This window comes from Crocodylus porosus, unplaced genomic scaffold (assembly GCF_001723895.1).
Source record: "Crocodylus porosus isolate Cpor-Errol unplaced genomic scaffold, CroPor_comp1, whole genome shotgun sequence".
Classification (NCBI taxonomy): domain Eukaryota; kingdom Metazoa; phylum Chordata; order Crocodylia; family Crocodylidae; genus Crocodylus; species Crocodylus porosus.
In genome coordinates, this window is record NW_017728949.1 from 57,077,238 (window position 1) to 57,103,329 (window position 26,092).

Sequence of the window (26,092 nt, forward strand, 5' to 3'; positions counted from 1 at the left end):
ACGGGACCTGAACCTGTTCAGCCTCCACAAGAGAAGGCTGAGGGGGGATCTTGTGGCCTGTTACAAACTAGTCAGGGGGGATCAGCAGGCACTGGGGGTCACTGTTCGCCCGAGCACCGCCAGGAGTGACCAGGAATAGCGGTCACAAGCTGGCAGAGGGTAAATTCATATTAGACATCAGGAGGCGCGACTTCACGGTCAGGGCGGCTAGGGTCTGGAACCAGCTTCCAAGCAAAGTGGTGCTGGCCCCTGCCCTGGGGTCTTTAAGAGGAGGCTGGCTGAACACCTTGCTGAGGTCGTTTGACCCCAGTACTTTGTCCTGCCATGGCAGGGACTCGATCTGCTCAGGTCCCTTCTGACCCTACTAACTATGAAACTATGACTTATGGTTGGTCCCAGTTTCTTCATGAATCCTATTTCTCCCTGTAAGTAGAAGGGATTGTCTCTTGCTCTGGATATGTGCAGCCCCTAGCACAGTGATGATTCTAGCTCTATTGCAAGGCAGAGGAGCCTGCACTATAGCAGGGACTTAACTGAGACTGAGGTTGTTGGAACCCAGCCTGTAATAATGAAGTGAGGAGGGGAATAAGGGAGAAAATCAAAGGGATTCCCTTTCAAGTCTCCATGGTGGTGCTAAAAACAGCGCTGAAGTAGAGGAATGATATCCCTACGTCACAAAGGGGTACCTCGAAAGGGACCTTTCAAAAATCAAAGACCTTCTTTGGTGTCTCAGATACCAAAAAGTTAAGGAAACGCGGATTGTGAGGAATTCAGTCTAAGTAAAACCAGAAGTGGGAAGGAATCGGCCGCGGGAGAGGGATAGCGGCCCCTGGGTTCAGGGGTGATGGCACTTCTCGTAACTGAGGCTATTGAGAAAGCAGAGAGATCAGAGATGATCTTGGGATGGAGAGCAGGGAGCCGAACTGGTCTGCCTGCCCCGAATACCCCCAGAACAGCCTGGTTGGAGAGAGCTGCAGCCGAGGGGGAAATTAAAGCAACCAGCAGCTCAGTGGATCCAGTTCTGCTCTAGTGTACTAGCGCTCGCACGGAGTCGCTCCCTTGGATTCAGCAGCTTTTGCAGCAAGCGTGGCTGTGGGGCTCTTTCAGACCAGACAGGAGCAATCATAGGCATAACTACAGGTGATGGATGCATTGGCCTGCCTGGTTTTTAATGATTTATGGCTCCCTAATTAGCTGTTTCAGATGCCAGTGAAGTGGTCACTCAGCTGTGTGCGTCTGTGTGAGCGAGTGCTGCTGAGAGAGTCGACGGAGGCTCTGCGCGGGGATACGACCGTCGGTCTGCAGGCAGACAGCGGTGAGGTAATGATGATGGGGGCAGCATTATCCAGTAAGGTCATGCTTGAGAGGGATGGGAGCTGCATTTGCAAGGGAAGCTGGGGCAGGGGGGGCGGTTGTTGACCCTGTTTTACAGTTTCTGAAACGGTCTGAAGCTTTATAGCTGGTCTTCAGTAAGTGCTGGTTAGCCACGTCGTGAACTGGCAGCTCTCCACTGAGAAGGCCGATTGCCCAGTGGTCACCCATGCTGCACTGCAGACTTTCTGGGTGAATTCACCAATATCCTGATACTTTTGTGGATCCGGCCCCTAGACGTACTCTGTGCCTTGGTTTCCCCCAGCTATCAAATGTGAATTACAGAATTTCCCTCTCTTTCAGGGTTTCCAAAAATAAATATACTTCAGTTGTATGAGACCCTCGGATATTGCAGTTAAGACCGTACTAGCAAAGGAAAACCTCACCCTGATCCCAGGCAATTTAAATGTAGCTCCTGAAGAAAGTCATTTAAAGCCATATCGTCCTTTGTGCATGCGTTACAGACTCTGGGGCGCGCGCATCTTGAAGGCTTCGTGTCCTGGAGCTGTTGGTCATGTTGGGATTTGAGTGGGTGGAAGGCACCTGGGAATTGAGCTGGAGCCCTGCGTGGTGGGGCAGGAGTCACCTGGCTGCAGCTTGGCCCCTCTGCTCAGGGGGCGGCGGGGGGAGCCGAGCAGTGCCACGGTGCAGCCCTGCCGGGAAGCCGGGTGAGCTGCCAGGGCTGGGGCGGTGCCATCGGCAGGTGTGGGGCAGGAGCAGGTGGGGCTCAGCACCGTGCAGACGGCTGTAAGCTGGATGGAGGGGGGGCAGACCACCTGGGTGAGCTCTGCTGCACATGCCCGCTGTCCTCCCCTCCCCCCCTGCCAGCTCCCAGGACTTAGCACCCGGGCAGCACCCCCCCCACGCCCACATATCCTCTGAAAGATTTTTGTGTGTGGCCCTCAAAGCTCACCAAAACTCATTTAAGGGCCCTCCAGCTGCAATAATTGCACCCGTTCCAGAGGCTGTTATCCTGCAAGATAACCGTAGCTGCATTCCCTACCCTCCCGTCCCCTGTGTGCTGAATTGGTACTTGGCTAGGAGAGAGCCACCCTTGCGTTGTAACACTCTTGGAAGTTAGGTCCCCATTAGCTTTCGGCCAAGTTCTGCCATCCTTAATATCCATGGGCTGCTGGGAGGCTTCCTGGCTTCCCAGTTGGGGTACTCCAGCTGCCCTCCGGCGTTATCGCTTCATACGCTCCCCCACAGAACGGGGCTTCTTGACTTCACAGGCGCGCCATTGAGAGAGCTTCCTCTGATGCATCCCTGCAGGGCGCTGGCTCTCCCCCAGCGCAGACAAAGCCTGCGCAGCAGCCGCCGCTCTGTTTGTTAGGGACAGAAACGGTCTGACTCTTCACTGACCTGCAGATTCAGGTTTTGGTCTCTGGCAGCAAAAAAATTGTTGGTGACCATTCAAGCTGGGATGAGAACCACGTTTCCAAAGCAGATCCTGTGTCTTAAGCTCTGAAAGGTCTGATTTACATTCCTCCCAAATAGTTGAGGTATAACTTAATACAGTAGGGTAATATGGGGGGGGGGGGCGTTCATTGTGCAAGCCTTTGTATTGCTGCAAACTCTGTGACTGCTGTATCTTTCTACAGCTCACTTTCAAATGGCCTCGTTACCCTTTAACGTGCTATTCCAGGATTTCACAGCCATGGGGAGAAACACGCCCGGCAGATAACCAGGATCAGTCCATGCCGTGATAACTTGTTCCCCACCCCTTTGCTGCCCAGACTCAGAGGACGGGCAGATCCTCCCTCTCTTTATCAGGTTACCTGGAGCTTAGACGCTAACTAGATCAAGCTGAGCAGACCTTCAGCTAGTGTGAGCTGCTCTAAGTCCATTCGAGCCAAAAGAGCTGTACTAATTTACAGCAATGGGGCTGACACTGGTGCAGAGAGGGGCAGGGCTCGGTTGGATTACGCAGCCTTGCAGCAAGGATCAGACCCATCATGTAGTTATCACTACCTCTTTATTGCTGGGTCCAATTTTGATACACCATGTGATTCCGGTTTGGGGACTCCAGCTACAGAAAGGATGTGGACGATTGGCGGGTCCAGTGGAGGGCAGTGAAAACGGTTCGGGGTTTGGGACACAGGACTTCTGAGGACAGGCCGAGGGAACTGGGCTGATTTAGTCTGCAGAAGAGAAGACTGAGGGGGGATTGAATAGCAGCTTTCACCTCCCTGCAGGATGGAGCTGGGCTGTTCTCAGTGGAGGCAGATGGCAAAAGAAGAAGCAATGGGCTCAAGCTACAGCAAGGAAAGTTGAGGTTAGATATTAAGAAAAACTTTTTCACGAGGTGGGTAGTAAAGCACTGGAACTGGCCCAAAGAGACATTAGACCTGAAAACAAGCTCATGGTTTATCAAGCAGTCGTGATCCCCGCCCTACTGTACGAAGCTGAGACGCGTACAACGTCCAGGAGATACCTTAAGCTGTTGGACAAGTACCATCAACACTGCTTGCAGAAAATCCTTCGCATCCAGTGGGAAGACAGACCCCCCCATTAGCGTCCTTTTGTAAGCAAACACTGCAAGCATTGAGACGATGATCAATCAGTTAAATTAGGGCTAATTTAAGAGGAGGGGGTGGGTGCATGCGTACAGACTTAAATATTACACTCAAGCCAACGCTACAAGACTGCTTAAGCTTGAAAACGAAGCACTCGGAAGTTAGAATATGCTCAAATTACATTACCCATGCAACCTTAATTGTGCCTCTTGTGTATGTGTATTATCATGCAAGCTTTAATTACGTGATTGCACATTAGATGCTGCATTGCTCATCAGCAGGATTTGAACTTGTGTGCTTCAAAGGTACTTCTGCCTTTATGAATTTTAAGCCCTACCAAAGTACAGCATGAACCTCTTCCCTTTGAACTTGTATATGGAAATGGCAGCGTTTCCTTTGCATCGTGTTCCTGCTGAGATGCACATTGATGCCTACTTTGCCTGTGGGTTATGCAGTTGGTTTGTGAGGCAACAGGGCAATGTCAGGTTCCCGGAGCCCTGGCTCTGAGAGCAGCATCGGTGGAGTTGTTGGAGCAATGGTTAGACCAGCACATCTAGCATATTCACTCTGAAAGACCTGGTTTGTGTCACTGGTGTCTGGCGCACTGCAGACTTGAATCGTGTTCCCAGTCGTGCCTGAAATGACATTGTGTCATCTCGGTGAGCTTGTTGGTAAAATGGGTGGAGGATACAAGCTGCCTGGGGTAGGGAGTGTACAGGCTGCAGCCTGCTGTGAGCAAAAGGTTGAACTCAACTGAGAGTCCCTTGGGCTCAAAACCAATGCATCTTCCTGTGGGCTGCAGGGTATGTGTGGAAGTGGTGTGGGCTGGAAGACCCCTTCAGCCCCTCCCTCTCACACGTGCATATACCTGAGACTTTACCTGGTAGACAGGAATGCATGACCTGTGACGCTTGGCGGGGCTAGGGAGTTCAGCTTTTCAGGACTGAGCCCAAAATTGAGGGTTTTGGCAACTCTGACATTTTTTTCTAAGCATCTCCTTCCCTTGTTGGGTTCTGCAGCGTGTCCATGTTACCGAACACTGTAGAAAGGTGCTGATAAGATATCGTATTACTGCTATTCTATAATCGTAAGGTATTTTATTGCACATAACCTGCATATGTCGTATCTAGTCCCTTTGCAAAAGCGTGCTTTGCACCGAATGGATGTGGAAAACTTGCTGCAGGGGGTATCATTTCTTATGCTTTTAGTAGTACAGCAAACCCATTTTAATTAAGCATTTGGGATTTGAATTATTTAATAACAAAACAGTTTTTATCTAGTCGCCCATGAGTGAGGTTTCTGGCAACCAATTTTTCCCCGGATTTGAAGTCGTGAAAATGAGTTATCCTATTGTCTAGGAGGATGCACCAGGAACCTCCAGTGGACTTCTTCTGTAGGCTGCCTTGAACACAAACTGTGACTACCACTTATTTAATTACCAGCTCCCCTTGTAGACAGCCTTGAGACAAATGTTAGGCGATGAAGCGGAGGAAAGCGGTCTGTTCAGACTTAGCCTGGAGGAAGGGTCTGTCCTCGCTCGTCCTGGAGGATCCTACCGCTGGGTGCAATTCTCTTGCCCACATCATGTTTTATTCAGAAAAGATGATACGTACGCCTCGGCCTCCTCGGCTGCAAAGAGTGGCTGTTCCAGGAGATGCAAGCTCGAGGAGACTTGCAAGGAAGGATGAAGTGAAGGCCTTGTAGTCTGAGTGACCTTGTAAAGAGGTTTTAAATACAAGGGTTGGGTGAAGTGGAGTCAGTGTATACGTGTGGAATATCAAACAATAAAACTGCAAATAGATGAAGGCCTAATGCGGATCTAGATTTTGAAACTGTTGGAATTTGAGATTGGGGCTGCTATATGTTACTCCAGTACAAATGCTAATAGAGCTGACGGGCACACAATATGACCACAACACAAGTTTGTTATCCATATAGTGTGCAAATCACAGTTTGTGACCACCCCTACACACACACATATGAAAACACAGTATCTAACAGTTGTGAAAATAGACTATGCATTGCATCAAATTAGTGCACTGCAGCCCGTGGGTAAATACTGTCTAAGAACCAATGGTTACAACGCTTTGTCCTTGGTATCAAATATGGGGAAAACTAGCAAGGCAGGGAGAACTGACTAAATGAACTAGTTTATCCCCTTCCTTAAGGCTGGGTATATGCTGAATTGAGAGGGTGTCTACATGTGGTAGAAGAGCATGAAGCCCACCCCGCACAAAAAAGGCTGAGGTGCAGTAGTTAAACTGAAACAAGCCATGAAAGGATGAAAATAATCCTGTCCCTGAGCAGCCCTGAATGTTTTTAAAGACAGCTGGAATCTATCGTGCTTTTAGCAGAGCATATTTTTATATCCAGAAACTTGTTGAGACCGCGTCAGGTCAAACTGTCTCCTGTTGTTATGGCTCACATGGTCAAGGTAAAATGTAGCACTACCTAAAGTCATTTCTTGTCTTGATTTTATAGTACATAAAGGCAGGTATTGGTGGTGTCCTTCAGTTGTCCTTTGAGAGTCTCTATGTTGAGTGGGGGGCCTTGCAATTCAATCCCCCCCCCCGCTCAAATCCTGATTTCACTGAATTTGGCATCAGTCTCATTGCCTTCAGTGAGACTGGGACTTGGCATCTTGTGCATTGTAAAGTTTTTTGGCTAAGACAACGATTGTCTTCATTGCAGAAAAGGTGCGTGTGGCTTTTTAACTGCAGGTTAGCTGTCCTGCTTAAACCCGAATGGAAGCAAAATGGAGAGTCTTACTGTAACACGCTCAAGTCGTGCCCAGGCTTGACCTTTCCAACATGCTTTCTGGTAAAACTATCTTGCTTTATCTCCACTAGCCTTTTACAGCAGGATATCTACCAGGCATTAGTTGGCCAGTAATACAAGTGCACCTCTACTTAGCAAATGAAGTCGAAGCTTATACCATATTCTCTCGCATAAAATGCATAGTTTTTCCCTAAACACTAGTTGCTGGAAATTGTAATGCACTTTATGTGTGAGAAATGGTAAGAAGATTTGGGCAAGAGTGAAAGTAAATCAGAAACCGGTCTAAACTTGTAACAGAACAGAAGTCCTGCACACATAGTCCAGGTTCTGCCATTTTTAAACCAGTCTAAGATGGGCAGCCTATGTATCCCCTGCGCTGCGCCACGCCGCGCCACCAGAGGGTGAACGCATGTCCTGTTCACTACTGATCTAAACTGCTCCACTTGCAGAAGGCAACGTAACTTAGGTTCATGAACGCCTCATGCCTCCCAAGGCTGTGGGGGCACAGCAACCACCCACAGGCGGTGAGCAGGGAGCTCATGCAAGGGGCCAAGCAGGGACCGCCCGCAGGCAGCTGCAGCAGTGTCATGGGGGGGGCGGGGGTGGCAAGCGCCAACCAGCAGTCGGCAACCACCTGCAGGTGGCAGCAGCCACTGCCCACAGACGCCGTCTGCAGTGGCAGTGGCGGGGGGGCGGTGAGTAGTGACCACCCACAGGCGCTTCTGGCACCAGCAGCAGCGGCCAGTCTCAGGGGGTGTATATGTACCTGCGTGCAACCCTTATGCATCTCCAACACTTAGATTGATTTTGCCTTGGGCTTTTTAAATGTCCGTGCCTATCCACAGGGAGCAGAACAGTGCGCAGACCTGTTTTCCTAGGCCTAGCAGTTGCCATTCAGTTACTCCTAGGAAAGATTTTTCTTCTTCATTCTGCCTTTCAAACATAAGGGTGCATATTATATTCCTGGGTGTGTTGTATGAGAAAATATGGTATATTAGTCTGTGAAATATCCCATGGAGGAGAATCTTTCCCTTAACCCCTTCCCCCTGCACCATGAGTACTAAAATTCATAAGAATCGAAGCAGTGAAGCTTTTTTTGGAAGAAGAGCACTAGCTTGATTGGGAAGCAGGACACCTCAGAAGAGCTAATGGAGGATGTGGGCAGTTCTTCTGAGAGAGTAACTTTCCATTTGACTTTAGTACTCTGATACTATCCATCCCCAACAGAAGCTGGTTGTATGTTGGGAGGAAGCCCACGGGACAGTCTTAAATGAGGAGTTCCTTCTGCTTTTGTTCTACTTACCAGTACGATGCAAAGTTACTTTCCCAGTTGCCAAGGAAGTGCAATGTTCCTTCTATTAAATGCATTGGACAGAGCATCCCTGTGTGTTTCACAGATTAATAGACTGAGTAGGTAGTTGCCAGTGATGGCATCCACTTTTCTGTCTTAGGGAAGTAAATGTGGGCAGGACCAAACCAGAATGACTGTGATGTCTCAGAGTTATATTGCAATAAAGCACTAATAGGAGCACTGTTTGCAAATGGCTTGACCTTTCTATAAAAAAGATGCTTTCATGGCTAATAAGATCCAATTTTGTCCCACTGAAAATAGCATCTTTTTGTAGGGAAAGAATCGAGACTTTGAGGTTTTGTTTTCAGTGCTGTCCCCTTAGTAGACTTCATGATATTTTATGCACTTCCCCTAGGAGGGAAAAGGGTGTGGGGTTGTCTCGTATAGGAATTCAGCCAGCAAGTTCAAAAAATCTACTTATTTATGCCAACCCTGAAGATTAGACTTGACACGGTATCTCTGCCACAGGTCATCTGGGAGGGATGGGCACCTCAGAGACGAATGTTGGAAACAAAAGAAGTTGTTGTGCAGTATGCCGAGCTAATGGGAAAGCCAGAACCTGGACTTGCTTGTAGGGCAAAAGAACTCAGTTGTTTGGTGTGCAAGATGCTTTGTAGCTGTGTGAGCAGAGGATGCTGGGGGCAGGGGCGGCATTTCAGATGAAAATTAATTTAGTGAACACTGAGGCTATATGTACAGATAATCAAAAAGCCCAAGGCTGAATTGATTCAGTCTTTGCAGGTTAGTCTAAGCTGCACAGATTAAACTGAGAAACAACTGCACAGACAGTTACTTTTGATTCAGATTAAGGAAATGCAGCCACATACCTGCAGTGGCTCAGGCCAGAAGCTGGGAGGCACTAGAGAATGGCTCTCGCTGTGTGTTTGCTTCCTCTTCCTGCTGCCCGCGAGGCCTCTGGGATTTGCAGTCCAGGTTCACTTCAGCAGGACTCTGCAGGGTTGCTTGTCACTTCCTCTTCCTGCTTCCAGGTGCCTCTGGGATTTGTAGTCCACAGTGGCAGCCAGCAGTAAGTTTTTAGTAGGGCAGGGCAGCTCTGTATTCAGGGGGAAGGGGAATTTAACCCTTCCTAGCCCCAAACCCCAGCCTGGGTTTTCCTGGGGGGAGCAGTCCTTGCCTCCCCACCCCCAGCCCTTCTCTGCTGGAGCAGACAGCCCAGCCCAGGGCTGGAGAGCATGCTGGGGGACTGTGATTTAACTTGAACCAGGAAGGGGCCTGGGACAGAAGTTTCATAAGCCAGTTTGACCCAAATCGGTTAAGTCTGATACTACATTCAACCAGGTGTATCTTAAACCAGCTTCAGCTATTTTGAAACTGGTTTATGTGCACTGAACTTCTGTTCTGTTACAGGTTTAAACCAGTTTCTGATGACTTAAACCAGTTTAAGTGTAACATCTGTCCCTAGTCCCAGCGAGTCCCTGTGATGCACTTACTAAGTGGTGCTGTTTGGAAACGTGCTGCTGCTCCTGGGCTCATGCATACCCCGGGCAAAGTCTGGAGCGCAGGTGGTGTTTTAGGTGAATGTGAGAGGCTTTTATTGTATTAAGAAAAATTATGCCCAAAATAACTCGTCCAGTGAAAGGCTTCTATTAAACTCAGTCATTGCTTGTGGTAAATCTGTATTGCAGCACTGCCTGCCAAACCAGAGAGGATAATGAAAGTGTTAACCAATGTATATTAAAGTTGATGGGATGTTGGGAAGTGATTTTAAGTGATTCCACTTGCAGCACATGGGACATAAGTAACACAGAGGGTGTGGGGTCATGGCAAGTTGGAAAGATGTCTCTGGTGGAAATCCTTAACGCAGCGCTCTCCTGAAAATGTACCCAGTACACATCAGACCTAAAATGTATTTCTAAGATGCATTCATCTTTGATTCTCTTTTTCTAGTCTGTCGTGACACGTCCTTTAAACATAAAACCTCACTATCCAATGGCAAGACCCAAGTGCTAAGAAGTTATAGTAAAGTGAAGCATGTCACAACGTCCCCATTCGTTGGCTTCCCAAAACAGATGCAAAACTGTCTATGCTACCCTGACCCTTAAATCTGTAAGCAGCTTCTTCCAAACATCATTCATGTTAATGCAGTAGAAACTTGGGTTGTTGCATTTTAAACTTGAGGCTTAAGGTAGTTGTGGCAATGGAGGTCTTGTTTGCATTAGCAATTGCTTCAGTGGCTGAGCATCAAGCATAGTGAGCTGGAAAGCTGAGAGCAGCGTGGGAGCTGCAACGGTCCTGGCAGAGGACAGGATGGAGCGGAGTTTGGAGGAGGAAGAAGCACCGGTTGCAGGAGAGGAGCATTTAGAGGAGGCACAAATCATCAGCCTGGTGGCACGTGGCTGAAATGCGAGCTGCAGGTGCAGCACGGCTATAAACATATAAAAATAAAAAATGAAGCAATTTAACAGGAGAGGGCTCAGTAAAATTATTTCCTAGCATGTTGTCCCTAAGAAGGCATGTGCTGTTTTGCTTAAAGTGAGACTGGAAAAAGTGTCGATGGAGGTTCTAGCCCTGAGCCAAGATTAGATGCTAGGATCCCAAAAAATTATACCAGAGTGGCATATAATAAAGAGGTTGGGCAAATGCTTAGAGCAGAAATCCTAGAGCTGGATGCTGCACCCCACCGGGAGTCGGACTCCATGACGAAGAGCCATGCACGTACCTAGGAGATGAGGCAACTTCCTTCTCCTAAAATCACCATTTGAACTAAGTTGCACAGCTCAACTTTGTATCACGTGTCACATTTGGCTGTCATGGGTTTATAAAGCGTGGGGCTGGTTCTGTACCCTGCTCCAGGTCTCCCAGGGCTCCAGCAGTATTGGGAAGTTTAAAAAGATCTGCAGGCTACTAGGAACATCTGCTCATTTGGGAGCTGTGCGCAGTTGACATTGGTGGTCCCCTGCTTCCTTCAAGCCCCATGCACCAGGGGCTGCAAGGACAGGGAGTAGCATAGCTTTACACTGCCCTGTAGCTTGTAGGTAGCCCTGGAAGGGGCTAACGCTGCACAATAAGGAGCAAGTGGAGAGGAATTGTGCAGAAAGGAACAGAACGAAGAATTTGGGCAAAGACGTGGGAATGTGCTGGAACGCACAGTTTCCCTTTGGCAATGACATTCCTGGCACGTAGGCGTGTGTTATTGAATCAGACTGTGAGAAGCTGTGCAGCAGGGAAGGAAGGTCCTGAAACTCCTCTTGCAAACGCCCCTGTCTTGCCCCATCCACCACCAAATACCTCCAAGTCCTCCCGGTTCACCCGTCCCGAATGCGATGGCATAATCCAAGCAAGGCGAATAACTCTTGCAAAGCAATAAGCATCAGACTAATAACTCTGCCCGCTTTAATAACTCTTTGCAGCTGGGAACCAGGGTGTAAAACCAGCACAGAAAAGCCACTTATAAAAGCCTGGGGTTCACTACTAGCAGCTCGGCAGAGGTGCCGGAAGCACGTGGCTTCCAGTTGAATCCGATGGCAGCGTGCAAGGGAATGGCTTTTAGAGGAAGATGGAGATGAAGCACAGGCCCTTGCTAGGGTTACACTTGTCCCAGCAGTTCCTGACCCGCGCACCTTGTTACCTCTGTGCAGCGGCCCAGCAAAGGCCCATCAAGGAGCTGAACAAAACTAGGATTGAAGTGCAGCCAGGTTGGCATCCAGCAAGCCCTGCCCAGGGTCGTTGTGATGGGAATGTCTCTGCTGCTAGGAAAGCAGCATTGGGTAACGACAGCCCAGACGGGGCAGTTTTGGGGATCGCTCCCATAAATAACCACGGGCCTTATAAAAGGCCCCTTTGCTGTGCCCCTTGCCGATCATTGTTATTGTATGAATTCCCCAGCTCCAAGGAACAGGAATGGCCTCGAGATTGGCTCTTCCCTTTTTATAGTTAATGCCAGCCTGGTTCTCCTTCCCGTGGCATCTCCTTTGCTGGAAGGTGTAGTCGCCTTTTTTATCACTTCGTTGTTGGCTTCCCCTCGTGATCCAGAGTCCTGGTTTGGGCATTCACCGTCCCACGTATCCTAGAGTCGTACATAATTCCCATTGCCGTTGCAAATGCAAGACCGGAGGAAGCAAAAGCCATGATATTCCACGAGGCAGAGATTTTGGCTCCATAGAAAGTCATGGCAAGGGGAATATTGCCATTAGTGTGGCTGGCATCTAACCTTGCGCCTCTGGGGTGCCCTTGTTCCAGGTTGTCCTTATAGGATTGGGGGAATTTGAGGTCAACATGCAAAAGGACACCCACCACCGCAGACATGCATTTGGCATAATTGCTAGCCAGCTGCTTGTACTCAGAACAACACACGTGCCTCTTTCAGTCAGGAGTTTTGGCGCTTCGTGCCACTTAAACTTCAGAAGGCTAAAATTATCCTCCGAGGCTATGACCTTTGCTTGCGTTCAACTTCTTTAATCCTCGCTGGGGAATCTTCACAGAGTCTCTCTCTTTATCTTGTATTTTTCCAGTCCTAGTTGTACCGATTGCTCCATGCAGCCTAAGGACTGGATCCAAAGTCCGCGGGAAAGACTCCCGTTGACTTCGGCAGGTTTCATCAGAGCAAGGAGCTGTGCGCGTAGTCAGTGCTCGTGGACTGGAGGTGTTTTGTGCTTTCTCTCTTAGGCTGTGGTTTGGGAGGGCAAGAGGGGACTAAACTGAAGGCCGAGGATTAGGGGCGCTATGGAGTCCCACCTCTCTGGCCAGGAAATCGGCACAGCGTGCAAAGCACTAGGCATCAGATGCACACGGGCAATGTCCAGTAGGGCCCATTGAGACACCACTCGCTACTCTCTTCCCTACCACCTACTTCCATCTCTTACAAAGCTGCCACCTCTGCCTCCATGAAACCCCGCTCTCCCGCTGTCAAGCCATCCCGCCTTGTCCATCGCGTGTTGGTCAGCGGGCTACTGGAGCACCTCCTTTTGGGGATGCCAGACCTGCTGCAGGGCCCTCCACCTGATTCTGGCTGTTGCTTTAGAGTCTCGTGCATGCGTTTGGAGGACTATATGGAGTAATGTAGTGTGGCGAATTTGGGGGCTTTTGTTGGCGTGTCGGTGAGCTCTGATGTGTCAGAGGGAAGCTGCCCATTTCCAGGGATTGTGCTCGCAGGAAGGGCAGCTATTGCCATTTCAAGCCGTTTCCTCCTGCGCCCACTTGTTCTCATGCTGTTATCTCTGTTTGGGCAGGGTGGGCGAGCATCTCGGGTAGCTGAGTTCTTTCTCCAGCACGTTTAGTTCGGCTTTGTGGTTTCCATGAGAACCGAGGAGAGGCATTCCTGGCTTTGCTGCTAAAAGCCTCTTTTTTTAAGAGCGGTTCAGGACTGCGACCTCTCCCAGGAGCGGAAATGAATGAGTGAGGAAAGGGATTTCCGACGTCATGTCCAAGCTCGAGAGAAGTGATGGATGGCATTGACGGTAATGGACCTATCGGTTCCTGCCAATGCTTTTGAACCCTAGCACACACGGACGCTTTCCTTCCCTCTCTGACGCGGAGTTTGGAGCTATTCCTAGTAGAGACAAACGAGAAGTCGTCTAGGTTTAAGCAAGACCTAATTTATGCAAGGAGAGGGTAGCCGTCCAGTCGGCACAGGCACATTCCTGCAAAGCAAAGCTGTGACTTAAGTGCCTGAAAATGCCAGCACCCTCCTGTAACGACCTTGGCCTGTTTGCATGCGACTTAGCACACTTTCCCTATTTTCACAGGTCACTAGTCTATGCTGAAAACCCACGGCACAGAAAGGAAATTGCTGGAGGGGGGAAAAAAGAGCTTTGGGGGGAGTTGATTTCAGTTGACATGTGTCAGGATGATGACAGACACTTGCTGTCTGCATTGCACATCTACGAGGCACAGGAAACACTGTGAGCGTTCAAATCCACCGTGGCCAAGAGACTTCTTCAGCCACTTCGTATAGCTCACGACCACAGCTGGGACTCCTGCTGTCTATTATCGCTTCAGACGTTGCAGGGGGGGAACCAAACCACCCACCCAAGGCATTTTCAGTGATGTGATGTGATTTTTTTTTTTTTTGGTATGCGTTTCAAGCTATAATTTTGTGTTTCCTGAAATAAGTACTAAGTACTCATCAAGCAGCGACTGCTTTTAACTGCCTTTTATGTGCGTCTCAAGTACTTCATTACACGCCTGGGGAGTTTTTCCCTTTCTTGAACAGTAAACTTGATGGTAGGTGCATGACTAGTGCAGGGGGTGAAGGAAGGGTATTATGATCTCTTGTCTGACCTGCCGCAAAAAGCAAGCGCGAGCTGGGGACGGCACCACCGCCAGCACCAGGCATTGAATGTTTAGCATCAGATGGGGACTGGAAAGGGCAGCTCATGTCCTCCACCGAAGCAACGGTGGGTGCCAGGAGCTGGCGGTTTGTAATTGCGTCCTGCAGGAGGGTTTTAAATCCGTCCCGCTGCTCAGTGAGACCCTCTTATTTTTAAATGCTGATTGTTTGATGGTTTTAGATCAAAAGTGGCCTGGGCTAATTCTGGTTCTGCTCCAGTCCTGGCATGATTTTTCTCCATTAGGAACCTGCAAGCATTAAATATCTATTCTGAAGCTGGAAGGGAAGAGCTTTTGGTGTTGGTTTCTTAGCGCAGGAATCGTTTCTGTCTTAACAGCTTGCAGAAGATTTGATGGTCCACCTTTTGCTCAGCATGCCCTTGTTGGGGTAGGTGGGCAGAAAGCCCCCAAAACTAGCAAATCGTAGTTCTCAGAGGTAGCTGCTAATTAGCCTGGTTAGGTAAGTACATGATGGTGGTGCATATGCACCACCTGAACAGGAAAACAGGCATCTGAACGATCTTGCAAACTGATGAGCGGGTCATTTTTGGCCGCTGTATAATTTTGATTGCTCTGACTCTTAGGAAGCAGCCACCTCCTGGAAAGTTTCTGTGCTCCATAGCTGCTTCTGGTCTTCCAGTTCACTCCTGGGTCTGATTCAAGCATGCAAAGTCCTGACTCATTTAGTCGGAGCGATGGTGACAGCCACGTCAGGGGCAGGTCCGCCCCGGTGACGGAGGCAGAACCGGAGGCGAAGGGCTGGTGGAAAGGAAGCCCGGGAGAAGTTCAGCCTTTAGGGCAAGCCCCAGGGCTGGTTGGTTTTGCGGTGTGGCGGAGAGAAGAGACGAGCGTGTGCCGTGGGTGGAGGAAGGGTTATTAGTCAAGATCGTAGGAGAAGCTGACAGGTCTTGGCAGATGGTACTTGGTTTAACCCGGCGAGGGAGAGGAATGTATCCTTATTATAATCATTCGCGTCCTCGCTGCATGTTACAGGAGATTTCTGTGAATCCCGGCAAGCCTGCAGTAAATACATAAATACGGGAGCCCCCTTGACTGCTCAGACAGGACTGCTAGCAAAGCACAGCGAGCTATAGCTATAAATAAGCAGCTGAAATGCACTGCGGTGGCTCCGGCGATGGGTTCATTCGGCGCGGGTGCGTGTCTGCTCCAGGGGCTGAGCGGCCAGCCCGGTAGCGCGCAGACCCCGCTGCAGCTTTCTCGAGCTTTCGCAACGGGATTAAGGAATTTCAATGCCACCCGTTGCTATGGAGACTGTAAATCATTGTCATGCAAGGCCTCTCCATCGGGGTTTCTTTGCCTCTAATTGCAGCAACTTCAGCAGGAAGGCGATGGGCTTGGTTCAGATCGCGGGTACAGCAAAACTCGTCCTCGGGGAGTGCCAAATTGTGGGGCGCGCACGAGAGATGACGCGGCAGGTGCCAGGACCGGTTCCTTCGGTCCTGCGAATGGCTCAGTGGGGTTACGGGGCGCCTATCGATGCAGGGGTCACAGCAGACTCGGTTAATTGAATTTACTGGAGGGTGCTAATTAGCATGGTCCAGCTGCCTCCATGTCCTGTGTATTCGTTGTTTCAAAATGCTGGTGGGGGCACTTTAATTAGAGTGGCTCCGAGAAAAGTGCTTTAGTTAAAGTGCCTCCACCCTGGAGCATGTGTATAGGTACCCGTGGTTGGTATCACCTGAGGATTTGGCCCACGTGTGCACGGGGCAGGTCTTGCAGTGGCAGCTGGGGATAGGCACAGAAACGTGTCTTGCAGCACTGTCCCGTTGGGGTTTGGCGACCCGCTATCACATGCAGTCCTGCTCCCGTCTGTCTTGCTTTCAGCTAACGTGTGGTTTAGCTCTTTGCTTATTTTGATGGGATGTTTCAGACCTCCATCTCACCCTTTCTTGCCCCGCAGTCCATAAACTGCGTTGCCAAAACCTCACCCATCTCATTCAAGGGATCCAAGCTCTTTTTAAATGAGGTCTGGCTAGCTGCTGACGGGCCTTGGACAGCATGGTAACGTGGACTCGTCAGCCCAGAAGTGGCCAGGTTTGCATCTCAAGCCGTGCTGATTTTAGGTGGCCTGCATGAATCGTGCCAGCTCCACAGAAGTCAGTGCTGGCCCACAGCTTCGCACCCGCCGAGGGTATGGGTAGCTGTACTGTTGTTGTGGATCCTTTGACAACGAATGGCAGCATAAGTGTATTTTAAGACCTCTTCCTCCAAGCTGATTAGCTTATTACTGTGTGCTGCTTTATATGCAGACAGGAGAGTGAAAAATGCCTGCGTTTCATTTCTCTCAGTCAAGCTTATTGCAGGTCCTTTCTTCTTTGCAAGCCGATGTGCCTTATGGCGCTCTCTCACTTCCCGTCCAAGCCCTCGGTCCGTGCTTTGCCAAAGACGGGACTCGGTCTTACCTTTATGCACTTGGCTGAACAACAGGAACAGCTCACATGCAAATTCCCTGTGCCTGTGGGAGCATGTTACTGGCTTCCTAGTCCAAAATGCTTTCTTCTGAGAGCTCGCCCTACTTCAGTTGTAAGCTCTTCCAAGCACCGGGGAGGTGGGGGCACCGTGCTGTAGTCTCCGCTGGATGGTCATCGCTCCTTCCACACTATGAACAACTTTGTAATGATTTATTTGTCTTTAGACTGGCTGAATCTTCTTGTTAATGGGACAGATCGAGCCGTGAGCGCGTGTGCACGGTCCCAGGGTAGTTGGAAGACAACTGCTGCCCGTTGCACAGCCGAATGGAGGGTCAGGTTGTCTTTGTGCGTCCACAACGTGGAACGAGCCCACGTCCACATGGCCACACGCGGGCCTTTGCTCTGGGCCAGCCCACCACGTGTTTGGTCAGAGGCTGCAACCGTAGAAGGGATGTGCTGTGAAAACCATTCGATCTAAGCAGCACGTGGAGCGCAGCATCGGTTTCCAGCAGGGCACATGCCCGTTCAGAAGGCTTCGACTTCCCTACGGTCAAATTCTGGTTAATTCGTGCGACTCATCTCTAACTCTCTCTCTTGCTTTTCAGGGCCCACTATGCCTTTTTCGTACTCTCTGAGCTGATGCCGTTTTAAAAGGCTTGCAATGGATGTTTGCTTGAAGCAAGCTGGTTTTTATAAAATGTGAATTTGCAGTTCAGTTGTCCAGAGGTAGGTGTAGGCTCAAGCTTCGTAGACATCCCGCTTAAGCTGGACTGGAAACAAACTGCTCACTATCTGTGTAGCTGGTTTTTGTGTTGTTTTACGTGCACACAGGCTGTAGTCGCAGTTTACGCAATGGGCTAATTATTATTATAGAAATTGGGTACATGTTTCACGGGAGTCGAGCTTGGGGCATCTGAGACCAGTGAAAGGGCTGAGTGCTAAAACCCTGCTGAAAATGTAACTTGTTTCCCAAGCAGTAGCTTGTGGTTTAGGATGAGGTCAGCAGCTTAAAATGATCAGAGTATGTTGTTTCACATCACTGTCCTACCAGATGCATAACAATTAAACATTCATAAAAAAAAATAAAGATCTTTTTTTTTTTTTGGCAAAAATCTTGTTGGTCTAATAAGAGAGATCATCTCAACTATGAGTCCTGATTGCCTTTTCCTCTAGACCAATACAGCTGCAACCTGGATACCTGATGCAATTAAGTGTCCGTAAAGCCCATCCAGAAATATTGCCCAGTTTTTTATAGTGCAAATAAAGATGGGATGAATTACTGGCCATACTGAAATCCATTGAAGTCTTGCCAGTTTTTCTCCGTGGGTCCAGGGTTTCCCCAAGGTCTCTACCCGTAGGAAGGGCTTTGATGACTGAAATTAGATTGCAATGATACAAAGGAAAAAAGAGTTTGGCCTCATAATGTGCCAAAGCAAGCAGTCTTACCCACTTTATGAGCTGCCTCCAAATCATCAGCAAAGCACATCACTCCTTGACATGATGCCCTTGTGCTTCGAGCACTGGCCTGACATTTAGGAGGTGGGAAGCCGGGCTGGAGGAGTCTCTCCAGTTCTCTTTGAAAAGCAGAGCCGTGTCTTTAAATGGAAAATATTTAATTGCTTATAACACTGGCAGCGGCTCCAACATTTCTTTTTCCTCTGAGAATGTCAACTCTATTCTCAGCTCAGATGAGACAGACCCACTTGTCTCTTTACTTTGCAGTCTTTATAGTTTCCAGTGAGCCCATTTCTATGGCAACACTGTCATGTTTCTCCATTATTATTATTTATTTTTTTTTATGCACAAATTGCTTTAAAAAGAGAAAGGAGAAAAATGCAGATTGGGTGAACTCGATTCCAGAATAGGAGAGGTTTCCACTGCCTGATTTCAGAGGCGGTTCAGGGCAGGATCTGAATTTATTTCCTATGAAGACAAGTTATTTTCTACCTTAAATGTTATTGGGGCAGGGGAGGGGAAAGGGATGGGGGAATGCCCTTTTTGAAAATCTCCATTCAGCTCTTAGCACTTGGGAAGGACACATCCGCCCACATGGTCCCAATCAACAGTTCAGTGTTAACAGGATGATCAGAGGCAAGAAATGACAACTGGAAGGCATGGGCACATGTTCCCTTGTGTCCACCGAAAATACACGTCCCAGCACGGTGAAAAATTTTTGCTTCCCTCGGAGCATAAGGGGAGAGGGCAGACCAAAAGGCACGTGCACACACATGCATGTGCGTGCACACATGCAGGGCTGTTTTGTTGGGCTCGCTCACCAGATTTAAACACCAAGGGGAAAAATCTGTCCTGGCCAAACTAAAAGGCAAACGTTTCAGGGCTTATGGGGGAAAGGGGGAATTCTTTTCTTTCTGAGTTTTACATTTTGTTTTCAGCCTGTTAAACTCTTTGGAAACGAAAAAGGGAAAAGTCTGGTTTTGATCTCGTCAAAATTTTTGGCTTTTCGGAACGGGAAAACGTTATTCTGAAAAGGTGGAGGTGAAATGTCTTTCGCCCCTTCCCGTGCACAACTATATACTATGCCAGGTTGAACCTAACATGGCAAACGGAGACGTTGCTTTGTGGGGAGAGAGTCTGAGGGGACGTGCATTTTTCCTGCAAATTACCTATGAAAAGCCAAGTTGGCCCAGCTCTGTTGGGCAGTTTCTTTCTCCCTGTGCTTCCACTGCATTGTTTGAGGGCACGACTGGGGCATAGCCAAAAGGACCCGTCCAGGAAGGGTGTTCAGATGGAAACCACACCGAACTTGTGTCAAGTGGAAACCCAGTTGATGTATTTCCTGGGACCGATGGCCTTGTGCCCTGTGCTCTGCATCACCCTGCTGAAAGTCCTGGGTTTAGCATTTGCAGGCAGTTGCATGCTGTTTCCTTTTGTAGTCAGCAGGGGATTATCGGGCTGCTTCGTGCTCGCTCATATAGGACATAAAATATTTTTCTTGGACAGATCAGATTGCAAGGAAGGGTCAGACCCTGCTGTCTTAGCTCGCTGCTCATTGGGCCAAAGATACAACAGGAATTTTAAGTGAACAAAAAGCTCAGATTTTGGTTGTGCCAACACAGCTCTGAGTAGCGGGCAAGGCAAAGTCTTCCCTCTCTAGCGGGAAGCTCTGGACAGCCTTGCACCAGAGCCGTGTCTGGTCCCTCACCTCCCCCATCCAAGAAAAACAGCAGGTCTTGAGCCTGGTTAGATGCACTTTCATCTGTGGCTGGGCAGATGAGTGCCAGCTGGAAGTATAGTGCCCAAAGTGCCCGTCTAGCCCCTAGAAAGTCCCTGGTCCTTTCCCTCCTGGCATGCGACCGCTCCCTTGACAGTGCTCGCACGTGGTCATCTTCATGGATGCTCTTGAACACCAGGGCAATGGGAAGAGCGTGCTTTCCCTTTGCCCATTGATCCTGTTGCTGTGGGCTGTAGAAATACCCAGCCCTCATCAGGCAAACACTTTCTAGCAATAAATTCAGGGGGGCATTTTGGAAAGCAAAATCAGTGCCCAGAGGCAGACACTATGGTGGGGACAGCCAGCTGCAGTCCTTGCTCATGCCAGGGCTGTACACGGCCGTACGATTCGATGGTTATCCCCCTCCAACCCCTCCGGCTTCTCCAGAATTTCAGCTTTCAGATTTAAAATAAATGATGGGTCTTTAGCTGCTGAGGGTACAAAGGAGACAACAAAAGGAGCTGTTTGCTCCCAGCAGAATAGCGGCCACCATGCAACGTATGAACTGCCCTCTTCTTTTTCCCTGGAGGCTTAACTCTGGTTCCCAGCCAGAGAGATTTAAGTGTCACTATATAAAAGTTTTATCCTTCACATAGGAAAAGAGGGAGTCACAGCCTTGCAGTGAGTGACGTCTCATTTTAGCTATCCAGGCTGTAGCCAGATTGGTCTAGAGGTCAAAAGGAAATCACTTCTGCCAGAAGTTTTTATTTTTTTTTTCCTCATTTTAGCAGCACGTGTGGGTGGGTCCCAGTTTGAGTGGAGTGTCGTGACCTGGCCCTGTCCTGCTGTCTGAGTGGACACCAGTCTGGTGTGAGAAGCAAAGGTCCTGCGCCTCAAATGTGCATATACATTGTCCGCCTGATTTTTGTTGGCGGTTGCTGCAAATGCACGTGCAGACAGCACGGCCGATGTTTGGCGTGCAGTGATTCGATTTGCATGCTAAGCTGAGGTCATGCCGACATCAGTGCATGTACCATTTCAACACTGTCATTTTTTTTTTTTTAAAGACTCAGTCCCCAGGTGTCTGACTCGAGTCTTCGGGAGATCTGTTACCATTCTTGGGAATGGAAAGCACCACTCCTGACTCTCGCTGCTGCCATTAACCACAAAACAACCTTCCTGCCAGCGTTATGAAACACAGCTGTGATTCTCCGTCCCTGGAAGAGCTTGCACGGAAGCAGCCGGGCTTTCTAATGGGAGAGGAGAAACCTAGGAAAAGTGCTCCTGTACGCCAGCTGGACCAGGAGCAGGACTCAAACCCATGGCATCTTCCCGTGCACCCTTTGAACATTTGCTCAGATTCAGCAGTCAAGCCCCAAATTGGGGCTGATCGATATATGCTGTATGTAAAATAGCTGAGGATATTAGAGCTTGCTAGCTGGCATGCAGCACGAGCTGAGAGTGACTGCAAATCGCTTGCAACTTGGCAGCCGTTTGATCTGTGCGAATTATTATTTGGCTTTTTCTCGTTCCTGTTTGGAGGGATGTCCACGTCACAAAATTCTCCCACCCATTTGGCTCGAACAGGCAGTCCCTGTCGCAAGAGGATAAATGAGATGAGTGGTAGAGATGGGGCCGCTCGTATTCCTTTAGGAGTGACCCGTCTAGGTCAAGGCTGGGAAGGGGCAGGGTAGAGGGTTGGTTTGCCGCTCTGCTCTGTTGACCCTGTGCCTAAAAGCAGGTGTTTGTCTTTGATCACAGTACTTAGGGTCGGAAGGGACCTAAACAGATCATCAGGTCTGACCCCCAATTTTCAGTCTGTTCCTGTACTCTGGCTCTGAGCCACTGTCAGTCGAGCCAGTGCTGAAACCAAAATAAGAGTCCAGATTATGCGTGGCTCCTTGGTCAGCAGGGAGACTAAACAGGTTTCAAGCTCCCCTCTCTGCCAATCCACGGGGGATATGAACTGGTATAGGTCCCTCGCACTAAATTTTAGCTCCGACTGTAACTGTTCGCGCTTCTTTTCTCTGCAGGTCACGGGTTCAGTTCCTGGAAAAATGGACCAGGTCACTGGTTCAGTTCAGGCAAAATAGGCATCACCCAAGGGTTGCCCAACCAGTCTGCACCATTGCCTGCTCATAATAGCCCTTTCCCACGCTTTGGAGAGCCCAGATTGCACACTCCCGCTGCAAAATGACAGCTCCACCTCCCCTGGAGAACCCCAGCCCTGAGGCCTGTACCGGATCAAGGTAGAGAAACCTGCTTTTGACTGTTTTAGCGTGGTCTGAGTCAACCTCTGTTTCTCCTTCAGGTCCAGCCAGCTGGGACCATGGCTACGAGCGCCGTTCCAAGCGATAACCTCCCCACGTACAAGCTAGTGGTGGTCGGAGATGGTGGCGTGGGAAAGAGCGCTCTCACCATTCAGTTTTTCCAGAAGATTTTTGTGCCAGACTATGATCCAACCATTGAGGATTCCTACCTGAAACACACGGAAATAGACGGACAGTGGGCTATTCTGGACGGTGAGCGAACTACTTGCACTCTGATTAATCGTTCTCCAGTTGTTCGGGAGGAATCCAAGGGCAGCTCTGGCCTGAAACTTTCCGTATCTTGTTGTGCTTTTATGGATTTTCAGCTTTACTGTTGCTGATGTGTGGTTTTGGCACAAATCATTGTATGCACTGTTTGTGCACACTAAGCAATAGGCCTCTTGTAAAGTTGAAACTGTGGCTTGCATTGTGCCACGATAGTCTGCTGTATCAATGGCTCATTGTCCAGCTGGAAGGATGCATCGAGTGGGGTTCCTCAGGGGTCTGTCTAGAGTCTGCTCCTAGTTAATATTTTTATTAATGACTAGAGAGATGGAGCAAGGTCCTTGTCTTATGTTGCAGATCACCCTATGCTGAGTGAGACTGCACGCTCTTTGGAGGACAGGATTCAAATGTAAAGCAATCTTGGTAAACTGGAGAAGTTGGTCTGAAATAAGTAGAGTGGTGTTCGCAGGAGGGAGTTCAGTAAGGAAAAGTGCAAAGGGAGTGCACTTAGGTGACAGCTATCGACTGGATAGAAACGATAGCGGGGCAGGTAGGAGCACTGCAAAGAAAAAGATCTGGGGGTTATAGTGGATGACAAACCGATCGCAGTCAACACAGTACTGGGATGTATAAAGGACAGCATCGTACGTAAGACATCTGAAGTAATTCTTCCCCTCCAGTCGGTACTGGTCTCAGCCTGGAGTAGTGTTCGGTTTGGGATGCTACACTTCAAGAAAAAGGTAGTCCAATTGGCAAGAGCCTAGAGGAGAGCAAAAAAAAAATACTCTAAGAACTAGAAAAAATGACCATCTATGAGGAAAGATTGAGGGCAGACATAACAGTCTTTAACTATGTAAAGGGTTGCTGCAAAGAGGACGGCTATAAGCTGTTTTCCCTGCATGTAGGACAAGAAGTTATGGGCTTCAGTTTTAGCCGGGGAGATTTGGGTTAGGCACTAACTGTAGGGATAGCTAAGCATTGGAATAAATTACACAGGGAAGCTGGGCAACTTGTCACTGGAGGTTTTTAAGGACAAGTTACATAAGCATCTGTCAGGGTTGGCTTAGGTAAAGCTGATTCTGCCTGGGGGCACTGCGGGGAAAGCACTTGATGACTCTCACGGTCGTTTCCAGCTCTTTATTTCAGTGATTCTTGCATTATAAGAAGGACCTGTTTGTCATGTAGAAAGCTGCTAGAGCACATGCTCTTTGTTTTATGGCCCTGTTTACATGCCACCTTGTCTCTGGCTCCATCTTCCTTTTGAGCAGGGTTGAGTTCTCCTCATCGTGATACCCTGGTGAGCCGCCTTCCTCGCCCTGCTGCTCTCCCATTGATAGAAATCCTCATCAGTCGTTGTTCTGAAGACTTGATGAACCTCCCCATCCCAAGTAACTGGCATCTTGTCCCAGTACACGAGGGGGCCTAAAATATTAACACAGGCGGCAATAACCACACGTGCCATTTGGAGTCATCTGTAGGCATCCAAATTGAGCAGAATTACTGTGCTGATTATGAAGCATCCATTGCGATTAAATAGCATTGTAGTTAATTGTGTAGCCTGGAAGAGGCCCTGCCTAAGTAGCGCGCGCTGCTATAACAGTGCGTGTGTATCTGAACGAAGACTGAACTCAGAATGAAATGCTTGCTCCGGGAGACATCCTCTCATCACTGAAGGAGCATGTTGCCACTCACATAAGAGGAGGGAGTTTCTGTGACTGGTTCGACACCCTTTTAACATACTGGTGAAACACCCGTCTCTGAAGTGCCGGTTGCATTTGAGGCGTACACACTTCCTTTTATGACTTTTTGTGGGGGGAAGTTCAAACCAGAAAAATGAACTCGTTAAAAAATGTAGATTATCGGTTGAAGGAGACAGGGACTAGAACCTCGTCGGAAGAGTTTACTGTCCACATTCAAAAAGTTGACCTTTTCTTGTGGTTGTGTAGCATAGAAAGTCTCGGCGCGTGTATTTGACGAGGTAATTGACATGTGATGTGCATGCTCCAGTAAGAACAGCCGGCGCATGCCGATCCTAGGATATCGGAAGTTAAGGAAACCATTCTCCCGACTTAAAAAAAACAGCAAGAAAAATGTTCTTTAAAACATTAGCATGCCCTCCACCAAAACTCATCGAAACACCCACAGACTCCCCGGCTCTCGCATCGAGCCACTCTCCATGCAGGCACCCAGTCCTCGCGAACAAGCCTGCTCCAACCCTGCCTTGTTGGTTGTCACCGTGCCCAAGAAGCCCTGGCATTGCGTAGGTATGAAGTTGGACATTGGTATATGCGTGTGCTTTTTTCTTTTTAATTACAGAAAAGAAGGAATGTGAAAACATCAGTGTGGGGTCTTCAGAAGGGGCGGTTGTGTGTATAACGTATCGTTTTAATCTTCAAAGACTTCCGTTCTTTTTCCCCTGTTAGACATAAATTCATTTATTGAGAACTCGGCTGCATTCCTGGGAGCATTTTAAAGGCTTAAAATTTAGTGAAGAAATCAGTCCCTGAAGCATATTAAACCTACTTTAAGGCCTCAGTCCTGCAAATACGTGTGTGTTTAGTTGTTGATCATTTTTATGCAATGTTAAGCACGCGAATGAGTGCAGAATCAGGCCTAAATATACATACATAAATACATATTTAGCAGCATTAAAGCAAGGCCAGCTTTTAACAGCTATAATGTTTTCACTTCGGCTTTGCTACAGAGAGAAACCAAACCCTGCTGTAAGTGGCAGCATGTCACTGTCTGACCTGGCCCCTGCATCCAGAAATGAGTGACCTTTGCCTTCTGTGGGCTGCCATAATAGCAGCTGTTGCATATTATACTGAAACTTGTATTATATGTTAGTCAAACTTGATTGTTTTCACTGAACGTGGGGAGTTGGGGGTGTTTTGGCGAAGAACTTTTCTTTTTTCTTCAGTTTTCAATACATGGAATTTTTTTCCTCTCAAATTTCTGTTTTAATCAAAAAGCGATACATAATAAATAAATGAACCTAACTCTAGGCAGTGCATATTTCAATGCCCCCTGAGTTGGATTCACCTGTATCCAGGAATGGCATTCTGGGTTTCGAGTTCCCCTGACCCTTGTGATCCTGGTGCCATGAAGATAGCATTGCAACAGCCTCTCTCCTTGGCTCTTCTCCCCTCCCTGCCTCCTTCCTGCCATGCATAAGCTATTGGATCATTAGCCTAGTTAGTGAGAAAGAAAAGGACCCTCTTATTTGGAGCAGCATGTGGCCCTTGCCATCTGCCTGGGGGAAACAAATGCATAAAGACTGCCTTTTTCACATTTCCTTTGCCACTCTTCTTTAAGGGCTTGAAGTAAAACCCATTGAGTCAATGGGTATGTTTCCATTAACTTCTCTAGGCTTTGGATCAGGTCCCAATATTGCAGAACAGCACATCCTCAGACAGCTGCTCTTGGGGTAGCTACACGCTGGAGCATGAGTGATTAAAGCAGTAAAGTCAGGGACAAGCGTGACGGAAGTGAAGGGATGCATTATGATGATAAACTTCACCCTCGCCAGATTTCCTTGAATGCTTCGTGGGTGGGTAGAGCCTTTGCCAAGCGGCATTTCATCCAGAGCTTTGGCAATAAGGAAGAATTTCTTTACTGTCCCAGCCCCCAAGGTCTGGAACAGCCTGCCA

General features: G+C 48.7%; 1 protein-coding gene across 1 annotated transcript in view; it reads left to right on the forward strand.

Annotated features, from left to right (window-relative positions):
- MRAS (muscle RAS oncogene homolog) overlaps nucleotides 1-26,092 on the forward strand; it is a 56,036-nt gene that overhangs the window by 4,989 nt on the left and 24,955 nt on the right. Inside the window, exon 2 of the mRNA XM_019554129.1 lies at nucleotides 22,220-22,430. Coding sequence (XP_019409674.1) covers nucleotides 22,238-22,430 — 193 coding nt within the window. The 5' untranslated portion in view covers nucleotides 22,220-22,237. The remainder of the gene's footprint in view (nucleotides 1-22,219; nucleotides 22,431-26,092) is intronic.